We start from the raw sequence: 17,186 nt of genomic DNA on the forward strand, positions 1-17,186 counted from the left end.
TAATATCATCATTTTTTAATCTCTCTTGTTTTCTTTGTAGCTAATTATACCTTTGTGGTCTATCTGATATTGTAACCATCAAGTCCCTCCCTCTCCTTTTTCCAAGGTTTTTGTTCCAACTTCCACAGAGCAAGCGAGTGAAACAAAAATAACCAAGTATAAGAGGAAATGCAGGAAGAAATGAGTACTTAAACAAAGTGAGCAAATGGGGGATAAGAGACCAAAACCAAGGGGCTATTATTTAAATCTAGTCCACAACTTCCACCACACCCTTTACGTCATAGTTACTGTGTGTGTGTGTGTGTGTGTGTGTGTGTGTGTGGTGTGTGTGTGTGTGTGTGTGTGTGTGTGTGTGTGTGTGTGTGTGTGTGTGTGCGCGTGCTTGCGCGTTGGAAGCCAACTTGACTAGTATAATTACTAGGTAATTTTTTAATTTAGGTTTGTTGAATCCATCCTCTCACAGATTCTGTACAATTCTCATTTACTAGAACTGAAAAGCATTAGTGGATTATTAGATAACTACATCAACAGGAACATAATCAGAAATGCTCAAATTTCTCCAGTTCCAGCTTCTCAAATTGGAGAGTTGCTGCATACTTTTTGTTGTTTTTTTAAAAGATTATTTTTGGGGTATTTTCAGCCTTTTATTTTGAACAGGACAGCTGAAGACATGAAAGGGGAGGGGGGGAATTACATGCCGCAAAGGGCCGCAGGTCAGAGTCAAACCCGGTCCCGCTGTGTCGAGCAGGAAAACTCTGTACCAACTAAAACGGGCGCCCAGTTGCTGCTTCTCTTTATCATATATAATTGTAAACTGAGTGCCTCTGGGTTTGGGACATTTGATCAAACAAAACAAGAGGTTTGAAGACATCACCGTGGGAAATTGTGATTGGCATATCTTCACAACCCAATTTATTTTACATTTCATAAACCTAATGATTAATCAATTAATCAAAGAATGCTTGGCAAATTAAGGGCTTTACCATGAAGCACATGAGTAAAGTTCAACCAGGTGGAACTTTAGCCACTGAAAAGATGCACACAGGCCCTCCAGAAACCTTGATCTTAAAATTGGTATTGATGCATTTCAGAGCACAGGGCTGGAGTTACTACGTCCAGTGTGAAGGGCCCATTACACCGGGCTACAGTCTTTCAGTGAATGATAAGGATCCATGTTTATACAAGCACCACTTAGCCATACTTATCTGAAGTGCTGAGAGCATGTACAAAGACCTCTGACTTAATGGACAATTAGCTTCCTTTCTGTCTGTCTATTCAGTTAAAGTGAGGTTAGGAATGAGGGTAGCGTGAGAGGGGAGAGAAAACATATCCAGTGTCTCATGGTAATGCACGGAAGTGTGAGAGCAAGTTCAAGCGATTAAGATAGTGTATCTCTATGTGTGTGTAAAGAAGACTGTGAAAGACAAAGGTTATAAACATACATCTTACTGTAGGTGATATTTAAACACGTTATACATGTTTGCTTTCAAGGCAGGTATAAAGAGTTAGGCTGCTTTACAAAGAACTGTAGCTGTGGTCAGCTTTGATAGAATAAACAATACATAAATAGCATAGCCAATAGCATGACGATTGGATACAGGAGGAAACCGCTAGCCGGCTCTGTCCAGAGCTTAAAAATACACCTACCAGCAAGCTAAATAACACTTTGTATCTCGTTTGTTTCATCCAAACACAAAGCATTAAAACGTTACTTGCTGAAAAAAGTGAAATGATTTCCGTTCATACCATATAAAACTTATTGGTTTTAGCAAAGCAGAAACATTTTGCAAAAGTTTTGAAGCCCTCAGTCTAACCAGTTTAAAAGTTCCCTCTATTCTCTACCATCAACAGCAAATAAGGTGTCAGGTATGAAAGCCAACTACAACAGGTACTCAGCTCAGTTTCTGTTTAACTCTCCTAACAAACACAATAGAATGTGTCGAAGCACTGTGACTAGTAACTGCCAGAATAATACTGTAAGGAAATCAAATTAAGCACCTATAAACTGAATGAAGTCACAGAACAAAACATGTTCTTCTTACAAACGTACAATAAAAACTCTTCACTGGGGGTATGCCAAAAAGACAAAGTTACTCTGTGTGTGTGTGTGTGTGTGTGTGTGTGTGTGTGTGTGTGTGTGTGTGTGTGTGTGTGTGTGTGTGTGTGTGTGTGTGTGTGTGTCTAAAGCTAGGAATAAAGTACCAGAGTAGGGTTTCCGTGGGAAGACTGACCAGCTAGCCCTCTATTGTTTATGTCCCTAATTTTCTCTGACTCAACACAATAGCTGACATGTCATTCTGTTATTCTTTCTCTGTTCCTAAAGGACCCTGCTGAGATGCCAAGAGAACACACTGTGATATATATCAAGCTTGGTTTTTATCAACCATGCTCCCCAACCCTGAGTTTTACATGTTGCATTGTAATTGTATCACTGGATTCGAGCCTTAATCAATGAAATAGTAAACGTGGCAGTAACTAATGCTTTGTAAATAACAACTAGTCTTTGCTTTCATCAAAAAACAACTAAAATGCCCATTTTCCTTTTTAAAAATCCTTTACTAATAAAGCTAATAAATATTAGTTAGTTAAATAGAGGGATTTCATTAGTCTTTCCTTTACAAGAATATGTAATGGACTGAACACTACTGAACTGAACTGTTTTCTCACCTTAGCTTTTATTAAATCTTAATTGTCTGTCTTTACTACTTTGTGCCATTTGTGCACTGGCTGATTCAGCACAAGGAGAGCCAAAAAAATATGTATCTGATCAGGACAAACATGACATACAGGTAGAAGCTAAATCTTAATGACAACACTACACACACTGCCAAAACTATAATGTGATTATCTCATGGTAATGCTTTCTAAAACCACTTTTTCCACTGGGCCTCACCAGCATGCAAACTCAGCAGACCAACTAGTCAATTTACAGCATGTTAACAAATATGTATTCTTATCTGTAACAAATGCAGTGCTATTACTTTTCTTATCAACTATAATACTTGATCTTCAGCCACCAGTATTTAGCCAAGTCTTCCACCTTACTAAATATAAAAATAAAGGTCTGTTTTTGTCAAAAATAACACAGTATGTGGGTTAACATTCTTTCTGATTACTAACTGCATTTCACTTGTGGGAGGGTAGATAAACTGAAAATGAAAGGAAAATTGTGGCCACAATGACTGAGTTTGTAGCAAAGTAATTAGCACAAGGAAAATAGAATTCATTGAGATAACATTACATTTATTTGTTCAGTACAGACATACATGTACATCTTATGATACTTTTTCGGGCTTGTGACCTACAAAGCATTGAGTAATGAAAAATATCTAATTTGTCACAAAGACTCACTTTCATGAAAGCAAAATGAAACATTTTTGCCCGTTTTCTTACAGTGGTCAGTTTCATCTTAACGTGATAATAATCTCAGTGTCTTAGAACAGCTAAGTCATGAGTCAGCCATTAGTGAGGGTCTTGTGTGGCCTATTGACAGCCTTACAAATACACAAAGATGAAAATCTCATACGGATTAAAAGACAACTACAAAAATACCCGTGTGTTGTGGTGTGTGTGTGGTGTGTGTGTGGTGTGTGTGGTGTGTGTGTGTGTGTGTGGTGTGTGTGTGTGTGTGTGTGTGTGTGTGTGTGGTGTGTGTGTGTGTGTAAAGTGCATTATAAGAGTGAGGCTTTCCTGTCCGTTTGGGGTACTGTCTACACTAAGAAGAACCAGTATTCAGCTAGTGGAAATACTTGTTATTTACAAAAGTTATTTTTTAACTAAAAGAAAGAGTTTAAGTCAAAAAAAATGTGGTGCCTTAAAAGTGGATTGTATAGGTTGTTTTAAATAAGGCCCCAATCACACTTATCAAGGTCATGTATTTGTATCTGGATTTACTTATCAATTGTGTTAGTAGTATGCACTCACACATTATTGTGTCCCATGAACAATACTCGCTCTCTCTCTCATAGCAGAAGGCTGCATCTAACCTATGAATGGCCTTATCCTAACCAACATAGCACTGCACCTTGACTCAGCCATCACCAGAGTGTTGTCCCCTTGAGAACATGAGTTGACCATTTTCCCACAGGAAAAAAGGGAATGTGTGTGAATGATAATGTTAGCATGTTTTGGCACAATAATTTACCAAAAAACTTTGACCTAAATCTTACGCATTTCTGAGGAATTGTACCATTAACTTCTGTGGGAAATGATATCTTTTTAGTGATTAACTTCTTGCCTCATATTCAAAGTAAGCGATTTTCTTAGTGCAAAAGACAGTAGAGACACCTAGTATTATTTTACACCTAGCCCAAGTAAAATAAATGGATCTTCATCAAGACACATCTTCAATCATTTCAATAGGTAATCATGCTACTAAACCTACTTAGATTTTGCAACATTTCACAAGAGAATAGTCAGAAACTAAATAATTTTACAAAAATACATTTCTGTGTTTTGGCAATCAGACATTCAATACACCATTTCTGCCCACGCCATTTCTGAACAAAAGACAGTAAAAACAGGAAAGATCACAATATTTGGCAATGCTTCACAGATGACAGCCAAAATATTTAAAGACAACATGAATCTACCACAATAGCACATCATACTCACATACAGTACACTCACAAAATACGGTGTATTGGAGAGACGTGATGTGCAGCTAATTAAGTAATGAAACACTGTTAGCAGCCTTGCTAGAACAACGTAAACAGTTAAATTTAGCCAATGATCACATCCTAATACACCTACACACACACACACACACAACTCATACACAACTATGCACACACGTACAAATAATTTTAAATACAAACAATATTAACAGTTTTGAGTAATGTGTTTGCGCCTGGTTCATTTCAGTTGGAAACAAGAGAGTAGCTGAATTAACAATGACATTACCTTACAACAGATGGGGTTCAGGCTATTTTGTATAGAGTGTGTCATTTTAGGCTGGCTAATGTATATTTTTATTTCCAGTCTGTGCTGTTGCCTCTAAAAACAGTCGCTTGTGTAGAAATTAAGCCCTCACTAAATGTAAGGAAAATACTTTCCCAACAATTCATTTTCATTTGTATATCAAGGCAACAATAGATCTCTTTACTGAAACAGTCATATTTATGCAGACAAGGCATCACTGGGCCAACACAGTACAGTCGAACTACACAAATTTTGTGTAAAACCCCCTCTTACTAAATTGCACTTAACTAAATCTTCATATGGTAGATATTTAGAAAACAATATAATTTAACCAAATTAACTTTCTTTGGTAGATTAGATATAAATGATAAAGTTAGATTATCTGCACCTAAATGAACTGTAAAATGATTCTCCATGGTTCAAAATAGAGATAATGGTTTAAAATGTTTGAGTTTATGACACAGTATGTACACTTGGAGTCATTAAATATGAAGTTAAGAGTGAAAAGAACACACAAAATAACACACATGCACAGACTACAACACGCAAATGCATGTAGATGCTCACATACACACAAGCATGCAACCTAACTTCAGCAAGTTGAGGGGTCAGTCCCTTTTCAGAGGCTAGCCAGTTGGCAAAGTGAATATATATGTGTGTGTGTGTGTGTGTGTGTGTGTGTGTGTGTGTGTGTGTGTGTGTGTGTGTGTGTGTGTGTTGTGTGTGTGTGTCTGATAGGAGTCTTATGAAATAACTTTAGTTACATAAATCAAAACAACAAAGGGGCAATGAAACTGAGAAAGATTTGAAAAATTAATTGAACGATAAATTAACTGAAAATCACTCAAAAATGACATGTGTCTAGACCTACATTTTTCTTTCCATTTCTTTTTGACTGACTAAGCTCAATCAATCAGTCAACAACAAAAGACAACAAATACACAAACAAACCGTTGCATCACTTTTTGTTTTCAGATACTGAGGGGGTAGGAGCATGTAAAACATATGTAAAGAGCTTCGCCTCAGCACCACATTACAAAAACACAGCATCAACTGTCTTCTTTTTTGCATTTAGCTCATACTGTGTTGATAATCTGGCAACAAAGGGCACATTGTTTCACATACAGTCTTTCAGAAGACTTTTCTTGGAACGTTTTGATGTATTGGCAAAATAAGTTAAGGATTCATTTGCCATTAAAGAAAACTGATTGATACAAGTGTATAACCTCAAAAGAGTTTATTTCTCCAGAGACACCTTTGTCTCCTCCATCCCAACCCTTTCCATCCATCACCCCTGTCCATACACAGTACAGTATGCTGTTTTTCTAGGACCATTTCAGCATGCCCGTTGCAGGGCTATTTAGGCCTTTTCTCCTTCAGTGTTTTGCTCTTGACTCTCTTTCTCTGTCTTTGCTAGCTGTGGCGTCTGCAGAGAGGACGCCTATGTAACCTCCAAGTGCGACAAAAACAGCAGTGACGGATCAATGCCTCCTTCCATCTCTTTACAGCACATTTAAGCATAAAAGAGGAGACATTTTACAGCAATCACATCAGGTTTTTAACCTTCCTATGGTGTTAGGGTCCCGACGGACCCGTTTTGAGTTTTAACATGCATAAAAGCACTTCATACATTTGTTTTTTGAGTTGAAACTTTTTGACTTTGTCAGGGACTTCCATTTAAACAAAGTAAAATCTTTTTTTTTGTTTTTACTAAATTATAAAGTGCTCTGGTGAAAAAAATGACTTTTGTGGTGTTCGGGTCATTTGTGACCCGGTTAAAATTTTCTATTATAAAACAATAAAAAATGCCCAAAATTAAATCATGAACACACAGTCAACCAACAGCCTCTTCCTCCAACCACTTGGGCTTCATTTAGGGGCTTTTCTCTTTGCCTTTTTGCAAGAACAAACAAAGGGAGACATGTCCAGGCTTGTCAAGCCATTTGAGTGTAGAGGTGGTGACTTGCAGAGTACACATCTCCAAATCACAGGATGCAAGAATGAGGAGAAGATTTACTGTAAATGAAGCTTTGGATCACATCTTTGCTGCAAATGAGGCAGAGGACACACAGGATTTTAGCGATGGAGATGAGCAGGCCTCTGAGAACGAAGATGATGTGGAGTACCAATTGGAAGAAACAGACACAACTGATCAGTCTGAAGAGGAGGTCACTGGTGCTGAAGCTGCTCCTGCTGAATCATTCCAATCCAAAAATGGCAACATCCGTTGGAGTACAGTTCCTCCTGATGTGCATGGAAGGACAGCTGCTGCAAACATCATCAAAATGACCCCTGGGGTCACGAGGTTTGCTGTGACAAGAGTAAGTGACATCAAGACGTGCTTTGATCTTTTTTTGCCATTGTCACTAAAAAAAGTCATAATTGCTATGACAAACCTTGAGGGAAAAAAAGTCCATGGCAACACATGGAAAGACATTGATGAGACGTACCTGGATGCCTACATTGGTGTTCTCCTCCTTGCTGGAGTTTACAGATCCAGCAATGAGGCAACTGAGAGTCTCTGGGATGCATCAACGGGCAGAAATATTTTCCGGGCAACAATGTCTCTTCGGACCTTTCAGATGATCTCAAGAGTCCTCAGATTTGACAATCGAGACACCAGAGCAAAATCTGACAAGCTTGCTCCCATCAGGGATGTTTGGGAGAGATGGGTGCAACTCCTTCCACTGATGTTCAACCCAGGGCCAGAGGTGACAGTGGATGAACGTTTTCTCCCTTTCCGAGGAAAATGCCCGTTCCGGCAATACATGCCCAGCAAGCCAGGCAAATATGGCATAAAAATCTGGGCAGCCTGTGATGCTAAAACAAGCTATGCGTGGAACCTACAGATTTACACAGGCAAATCTGCAAGCGGCATCCCGGAAAAAAACCAAGGAAAACGTGTAGTCCTCGATTTGACTACTGGACTGCAGGGTCACAACATCACTTGTGACAATTTTTTTACCAGCTATGACCTTGGACAAGAACTTCTCAGGAGGAAACTCACCATGGTGGGCACCGTAAAAAAAAATAAACCTGAGCTGCCCGCTGAAATGTTGCTGGTGAAGGACAGGGCTCCACTTTCCTCCAAATTTGTTTTCACAGATACCACCACTATTGTTTCATACTGTCCAAAAAAACGACGAAATGTGATACTGATGTCCACTCTTCACAAAGATGCTGCTGTGTCATCAGGAAGTGACAAAAAGCCCATAATCATCCTGGACTACAACAAAAACAAAGGAGGAGTGGACAATCTGGACAAGCTGACTGCCACCTACACTTGCCAGCGAATGACCAGGAGATGGCCAATGGTTGTGTTTTACAACATCCTCAATGTGTCTGCATACAATGCATTTGTGGTGTGGACCCATATTCACCAAGGGTGGAATTCAACCCAAAATACCAAGCGGAGAATGTTTCTTGAGGAGCTCGGGAATTCCCTTGTCAAGCCGCACATTGAGCAACGGGAACGGGTGCCCCGAGACCCAGCTGCTGCAGACTTGGTCAGACAGCTGCAGCGGTCACCAAACACGCCATCCACATCCACAGCAACAAGAAGAGCATCAGCATCACCTTCCCCCTCATCAGCCAGCCCTGCCTCAAGCACTCCATCCACATCCACATCCACAATGCCAGTGGGACCACCTCGCTCAAAAAGAAAGAGGTGTCAGGTCTGCCCTAGCAATATGGACAGAAAAACCTACATAGTGTGCTTCACCTGCAACAAATATATCTGCAAAGAACACACTAAAAGTGTCACTTTTTGCAACACATGCATCTAAACACACACACACACAGGCATGTTCTTTGCACAGAGTATTGATAGAACAAGTACTTGATTTCTTTTGATGTGATTTTCTCGATTGTTTTTTGTTTATTTATTTGCAAATCTTTGTTTTATTGTAATTTATTATTATTTATGACTGTTCTGTTTTTCATATTGTTAAATATTGTATTAAAGTTCTATTGTGTGGGAAAAAAAGACTTGTTTTTGCCCTTTTCTTGAATCAAATATATACGGGTCCAAAATGACCCGAAACACCATAGATGTTACTATATTTGATAATATTAAAATTAAAATCTTTTTTTTGTTGAACATTTAAAAAATTTGTTTTAATATCTCTCAGTTACACTCAGGTAACAGAACAACTGATTATTTTGTTGCCTTCTACTCTTAAGGTTCATTTGACCACTTTTATGACATTGAAAACGAGGGGTATGCTGTTAAAACAAAGGCCCAGGGGGCCACAAAAAAATATTAATACCAATCTTTTCATGGATAAGGGAGCCCAACCAGCTAAACAAGAGTTAAGAAAACATTGGATGATAAAAGATTGTTTTTAGGGTATTTTATGGCTAATTTAATACACGGGTCCAAAATGACCCGCTAACACTACAGATGGCAGCAGAAAGCTAACACCAGAGGAAGGTTAAAAAGTTCAAATGCCAATTTGGCACAAGGGTTTCCTCTGTGTGCGCTCTACACATGACATGTTGTGCCAATTCCTATTTCCCCATGTCCGTATCCATACGCCGGCACGCCACATCCTTTTTCAACAGAACCAACAAAAGCCTTTTTAGTGTTCCTAACCCCGAAGCCACTGCCACTGCGCTGTAAACAGAAGGAGCAGAGACGTTTGAGGCCCTTCCTGAAGGCAGAGTTAGAGAGGCTGTAGATAAGACAGTTGCAGAAGCTGTTGCTGATGGCAAGCCATGTGGTTAGGAATGAGGCTGCAGGGTGGTGATAGATCCCTCCACTCTCCAACAGAAAGTAGAGGATGTAGGGCAACCAGAGGATATAAAACACGCTGGTAATGCGGAACAATACCATAGCGTATCGCTTGTCTGGGTATGTTGATGTGGGCTGCTGATATTGTGGTTGAGGTTTTTGTGGTTGAGACAAGTGGGTTAACTGCCCTTGCTCTACTGCACTGTTGTCCTTGAACGCAGATCCCACTGACAATCCTGGGCCCTGCAGCTGTTGTGGTCGGTATCGTGCGCGGCGCTCGCTGATCTCCCGGGTGTGCTGCCGGCAGATCTTGAAGATGTTGGCGTAGGTAAAGCAAACAGTGAGAGCAGCTGGTGCGTAGAGCAATGCAACAATAAAGGTTGTGAAGGCCGGACGAGTCCTCCACTCAACTGCGCACCACTCCACCACATCCCCGTGGTAACCAGGTTTCCCCCACCCCAGAAACGATGGGAGAAACACTAGAGCAGAATACAACCATATTAAAACAATGCAGCATCGAATTCGACAAGGTGTCACCAGGGATGCATAAGTCAGTGGTCTTGTGATGGCAATGTAGCGGTCTACACTCACACATGCTAACGACACCATTGAAACTGATTTCAAAACAGACACCATGTACCCGAACACCTGGCAGGTGAGTTTGGGGTCGAGGCCCTTGAGGTGATGGAGGAGGGACAGAGAGGGGAACAGGCAGCTGACCCCCACCAGCAAATCAGCGTATGCCATAGTCTGGATGAAAGCACTGGTGGTGTGCTGGCTAAGCAAGGGGGCACAGTGAAACACAAAAATCACCACCAGGTTACCAGAAATTATGAGAACAGTGAGAAGAAGTATGATAGAGATTTCAAGCATGCAGGTGGTGAAAATCTGGGAATAGCCTATCTCAAGCAGGCAGAAGGGCACAGATAAGTTTGACGGGTCAGCAGAGCTTTGGTTCAGTGGATCCAGGGAGGAATTCATCATCTTGTAGCTTGTATGGTTTCAGTCCAAACAAAAAGCTGCATGTTGTGGTTCTATGAAGAGACTGCTGCCATCTGCCATTTCAAATGCAGGCGGCATGGAAAGGACAACGAGAGGTGAGGAAGCCCCCTGGGTTTGTCCTCGGTGCAGGCAGTTGTGGGTTTACACAAAAGATAGAAAACCACCAGCGTAAAAACAGATTAAAACAAAAAAAGAAACGTGTGTATTCCTTTTATTCAGTAAAGCAAACATCCCAGCTGAAGACAAAAAAAATACAAAATGAGACTTTGTTTAAAGCAATTCCAGTCCAATCTTTGCTTGAAATGCCTCCGCTCCCTATAAAGTCAAAGATGTCTTCAACATCTGCTACAGCTGCAGAAAGCTGATTGAAGCTCTTGTATATGTTTATAGTCCACAGAGTCACTTACAATGAAAAGACATTATTGTGTAAAGTGCTGCGTTAATGAATTGAGGGAAGGAGACATTAAGCATAATATCTCCTTTTTAATCTGTCCTTCTGCTTCTCTCTCTCCTGTTCCTTCTTCATTTTTCCTTGTGTTTCTTGGCTCTCCTTTACCCCTCTTTTCACCACTGCTCCATGTCCGCTTGCTCTAGTCAGTTTCTGTCTGGTCCTTCGCAGTAAAATCACAGCAGACTGGCGTTAGCTAAGAGAATGAAGGCGGTGCACGGAGTAACTGGTATTTAAAATGCGCACACACATGCAAACACACCTCAGCTGTTATTTCTATCCAGAGGAGCAGCAACTGTGTCTGGACTGGAAATGAGGTAGGCAGGCATACCGATGCTGGGAGAACCCCCCGTGTTCATTTATCCTCCTTTGCTGTCTTGCTCACTCTGCCTCTCTCTCTACAGAAACAGTGACACTGAGGCCCCTCCCCTTCCCTGTGGCTCCAACCAATGATCAACTGCAAGGGCACGAGGCTTGCCTTTTCCCCCCAACCCTCTCACCCCTCCCTGTTTTTTTCTATGGTTCTCATAATCACCCTAAATTTCAAAACATACCGTTTCACACTGTTAAAATTTGTAATTCAGTGTTAATCCAGTTCTTTTGACTGTTAACATCTCAGTCGCCTCTCAGCTCAATCCAAAAGATAGGGCATTTTTGAGTTGTAAGAATGGACACTGTGTTTCTACAGTGCAGAAAAGGTATTGTATTTGTTTGCAGGGAAAAAATAACTCCATGCCAGGGTGCAATTTAAAGGAAATATTTATATTTTCAATCGGATTGTTAACCAAGGACATTCAGGACAGAAAAGCGGCTTTCCCTACAATTCTGTGCATCTTCGCACGTGGACTACTATACATAAAGTGTGTGCTTATTGCTGCACAGAGAAATCAGACCTCACTATATCTGTGTGGGTTTATAATCTGCTTCTGTATTTATAAAGCACAAACAGTGCCATTATTTAACAGATAGTTTTTAGTTTTTGTGAAAGAATTCAGCCCTGTAATATGCCCTGAATACGTTGAAAAAACATGTTCTAAACAAAGCACATGCTCACACATACTCAGTACTCATGCCTTTACCATTAAACCTTGTTTAACAATGGTACTTATGTAATGTATCAAAACAAAATGGCCTACATGTTTTTTTCTTTGCAACTCTATGTGCGACTCTATGCATGTGTCTCTAAAAGTGCAAGCGAGAGACTATAACTGTATGGACACTTATAAATCTACAGTACTAAGTGACAACTACTTAACTACTTACTTTTGCATGCATCAGCGGATGCTGCACCTCCACTTTGCATGAGAGTTGCTTTTACACAGTCAGCTACACCCAGGTAGCATGACCTCACCAGTCATCTTTTAATCTCCCTCCAGGCCAGATTTGTATGGCAAGGCTCGAAAGGACTCCGTTGAACACTTAGTATTTAATTTTTTCAAACGTGTTAGCAATATCAAGTCTCAGTCAGTCCTTCTGTAAAGAGCCTACTGAATCTGTGCAAAACAATTACCAGCTCAGTTATTTTTAGATCATATGATGTGCTGATTGCAATTAATTACTCACAATCCTGGACAATTAGAAACTCAGTGGTTGGTAATCAATGTCAGATTTAGTGCTGCTAGATCCTCATCCTAATGGCTTTCTGAAGACTGCAAAGTGTCTTGTGCAGGGCAATTTGGTGTAGCGAGATGGAGACCAAATCATACCCACACAGCCACACACACACACACACACACACACACACACACACACACACCAGCCTGCACCTTTCTCCCCCGCAATCCAGACACACTCCCATGCTTTCACGAACCTCCTCTGCCCACCACACGAGGAGCTAAAAATAGATGACAGTGTGACAAAAACTGTTGGAAAAAGAAGAGGAATAAGAGAAAAGTAAGAGACTCAAAAGTAACACAGAGCTCATCATATGGGAGTGGACGAAGAGGTAAAAGAAAAATACATACACTATTGCAAGAACAATTTGGGTAGCTATGAGAACAAGAAAGAAGGAAGAGCGTGATGTACTGTTAGCTGGTTGCCATGCTGATTTGAACTTAGTCCTGTTAGCTGTCTAACTTATGCTTCCTCATTGCCCGTCAACCACTGAAGGACAAGCTTCCAGTAGCTGACACAAACTTGGCAACAACACAGTGGTCCTAAACTTCTGTAAAGCATGTTTGGCTTTAAGTAAAAGAAAAAAGATGAGGATGTTAATTATGTGTTATGTTAAGATAATGTCGGCTCTTTACTGAAATTGCTGTAGTTATTGTTGGGGTAGAATACAATGAATGCTTTACCGGTGACTCATCTGTAGAATATCAGCAAATGTTCTGTATTGTTACTTAAATAACACAAAATTAATAAAATCATCAAAAATGTGATATATTATCTGTTAAACAAGCTAAGATAAGCCCTATTTAAATAATAAGATAGTTAAGTATACTTAACTAAGTTATTTAAGTGCCATAGTGGCTGACTTCCATCGGATTATTATAAACACCAACCCATCACTTCACATTCTGTTCCGTTTTTATATAAATATAAAAATAATCTGTCACTCCGTGCCAACTTTTGTATAAACATGATACAACAAAAAGATAAAGAACTGGTCAACTGATTTTTATTAATCTGAGGAATGCCTAATAAGACTAGAAATAAAAAGAATTTCAAGGAACTGGACAAAGAAAACACAATCTTTTATATTAGAGAATGAATTATGTTCATCTCTGTGCTCTCTTCAGTGCAGCTAGAGCTTGTACTGTACATAAATACCAACGTCAGGCAAAGGTGGTGAGAGTTGTTACATACTCCCAGACAAAAACATTATTATAAAATTCCAGCCTGTTCACATTCAATTGAAAAGGAGAATATTCTTTGTGACGTGGGAAACTGACTTCAAACTAGAATACAAAAACACATCTTAAAGTATTTCAGCTGAAGTTGGAACAGTAATGCACATGAACCTATGGGACAGAGAGACAGGCAGGCATACAGTCACATGATGAAAAAAAAGGGAGAAGAAGACCAACAAGGGCCAACAAGACAGAGGGAGAGAAGCAAAAAAGAGGCAAGCAGACAGTGTGACAAAACACAAATGAGCAGGCAGACAGAGAGCGGCAGGATGAAACACACATTGACAGAAGCCCTAACAGGTCTAGGTAGAAGTTGGAGAGAGTCAGAGTCAGGTATACACAAATACATACGATTATGAAGACAGACAGATAGACAGAGAGACGGGTTACTATGTGGGTCAGACAGAGACAGGCAGGCAGACAGATAGATAGATATGAGCACTTGTTTTTGCTCTACACAGGAGGCTGGTGCAGCAGGTCCGCAGGCCTGTGTTTATCTGATCACATTGTCTATACTACACATTCTGTATGGGTGTACGCTTATTTCAAGTAGGTTATCAGCCAATCATCACCCACTGAACTGCGTGATCTGACTGTGCTGTGTTCCTTTTACTGTTACAACAAGCTTACTCTAAAGCTCTCTCAAACTCTCAAAAATGACACGTTTGTTAAAGTACACAAACATATGACTTTATTGTTTCCCACATTCCCCCTCACGTTGTTGACTATTATGTTGTAATATGGACACAATGTCACTGCCCCTCAGCACAATAACAAAGGCCATGGGTACACTTGTCTTAAAGTCTCAATGCAACTTTTATCATCTGATCATGCCAGGACAAATTAACTGTCTAGTCTGTACACTACGAGATCAGATCTTGCTCATATTAGGTTCCCATCAGCCAGACCACATGCTGAGGTGACGTGGCTTGCATTGAGTTTGGATCTCAGTGCTCAAGTGCCATTTTGGATGCACCTATTGTGCATGAATAACGTTATATCCACTATCTCATCAGGCAGATCGAATTTAAGTGTTAAGTGCAAAAAAGTTCTGATCTGGCGCATCTGATCATCAAGGTGGCATTAATAACAAGTGTAATCATATCCAAAGTCTTGCCTGCCTGCTATTTTTCTATGTCTTTCGCAACCAATCATTTGCTTGCCAGACTTAGTGACTCTGTCAGTGACAGGCTTTTACTCACTATAACTGAGGGAGCTAATGCAAAAGTTAGCATGGTTCTTCCGGGATTTAGCAGCAGGGGTACTCATATTGGGAAATTCATTAGGGCTCCATAAGGAAAGAATTGGTCCATCAATGCCCGGCATTCACATATGTGGACACCAAGGTCAAACAGAGTTGGGTACAAAAATGGGCACTACAGTCCCTGACAAAAGTCTTGTCGTACAAATTGACCTGAAGTGCCGCTGAAATATATTTCTAATCAAGATTTATTTACAAGAAATGGCTCATTTTAATCCCAACAGCTTTTGTAATAATGTTTCAGTGCAAAAAGAAACTGTCAAAAAGTATTCTAATATTCACAGCTTGGTAAAGCCCATTGAGTCAATTTTTACAAAGACATAAGTGTTGTCGCCTTGTCATATGAGCTTCACCTGTGACTAATAATGGATCAATTAGGTCTCAGATGTGTATAAAAACAACCCCAGTACACTAGACCTTCACATCAACTGCAACTAGACCTCTGCAAACATGCCTAAGATTCACCCTGAGACTAAAGTTTTGATTTTCAAGAGGCTGAAGACCAGATCCACTGCTGATGTGGCAGACACCTTCAATGTGTCTCAGCGTCAAGTACAAAGGATTAATTTGTAGACACTGGAGATGTTTTTGACAAGCCCAGGTCAGGCAGACCCCGCAAGACAACTGCTCGAGAGGACCGTTTGTTGACTCAAAAATCCAAGGCCAGCCCATTTTCCACTGCAGCAGAGCTCCACCAGACCTGGTCCCCTGAAGTCCCTGTGTCAACCAGAACGGTTTGTCGGATTCTGTCTCAAAATGGCCTCCATGGTCAAATCAGTGCCCAGAAGCCAGCACTAAACAAAAGACAATTGAAAAACCGTGTGGCTTTGCCAAGGCACACAGCCTGCTAAAAGTATAGACGCTGGAGAAGTGGAAGAAAGTGGATTTTTTAGATGAATCTTCTGTTGAATTACACCACAGTTGCCGCAAATATTGCAAGAGACCTACTGGAGCCAGCATGGATCAAAGATTCACCCAGAAAACAGTGAAGTTTGGTGGCGGAAAAATCATGGTCTGGGGTTACATCCAGTATGGGGGTGTGCGAGAGATCTGCAGGGTGGAAGGCAACATCAATAGTCTCAAATACCAAGAAATCTTAGCTACCTCTTACATTCCCAACCATAAAAGAGGCCAAATTCTTCAGCAGGATGGTGCTCCATCGCATACTTCCATCTCCACTTCAAAGTTCCTCAAGGCAAAGAAGATCAAGATGCTCCAGGATTGGCCGCCCAGTCACCAGACATGAACTCATTGAGCATATGTGGGGTAGGATGAAAGAGGAAGCATGAAGACCAACCAAAGAATATTGATGAACTCTGAGAGGCATGCAAGACTGCTTTCCTAGCTATTCCTGATGACTTCATCAATACATTGTATGAATCCTTGCCAAACTGCATGGATGCAGTCCTTCAATCTCATGGAAGTCATACAAGATATTAAATTTGAATCTCACAGCACCACTATTTATTGCTGACATATTTAGTATTTGTAGTAAATTTGTTCAATTTAAAAAACTTTTGTCTTGCCAAATTTTGACCTTTCTGTCTTGTTTGAATAAATCTTTTTTTAGTGAAACTAATTTATTTCAGTGCATTGAACATCATTTGGGAGGGTTTTAGCTTTTCATATGAGCTATTTCTTACACCCATTGATTAATTAAAAGTCAGGTTAATAGATGGTGTTTCTACAAAATAGATAAGCGACAAGACTTTTGTCAGGGACTGTAGCTAGGAAATACTTTGCATGCAGTGCAATACAGCACAAAGAGATACACATAAGCACAGTCTGAACACAGAAAGCACACAAAACAAATTAGGAGCTGGCACATAAATATGGTATGTACACATTTTGAAACAGGAGCTAACAAGGGAAAGAATGAATTAGTACATCAGCTTTAATTAGTTCCAGAAATAATACCAACATCAATATGAATAAATTCTTTCCTCATTAACATATATAATATTCAGAGAA

General features: G+C 40.2%; 2 protein-coding genes across 2 annotated transcripts in view; both read right to left on the minus strand.

Moving 5' to 3' along the window:
* The window catches only part of rabgap1 (RAB GTPase activating protein 1), a 76,547-nt gene that overhangs the window by 28,011 nt on the left and 31,350 nt on the right, over positions 1-17,186 (minus strand).
* On the minus strand, positions 4,166-12,033 carry LOC116703940 (probable G-protein coupled receptor 21). The gene is made up of 2 exons (XM_032539045.1): positions 9,358-12,033; positions 4,166-6,482 (listed from the first exon to the last, which is right to left on the minus strand). The coding sequence occupies exon 1, from the start codon at positions 10,634-10,636 to the stop codon at positions 9,404-9,406; it is 1,233 nt and encodes a 410-aa protein (XP_032394936.1). The 5' UTR covers positions 10,637-12,033; the 3' UTR covers positions 4,166-6,482; positions 9,358-9,403.

The sequence above is a fragment of the Etheostoma spectabile genome, chromosome 16, assembly GCF_008692095.1.
Source record: "Etheostoma spectabile isolate EspeVRDwgs_2016 chromosome 16, UIUC_Espe_1.0, whole genome shotgun sequence".
Lineage (NCBI taxonomy): Eukaryota > Metazoa > Chordata > Actinopteri > Perciformes > Percidae > Etheostoma > Etheostoma spectabile.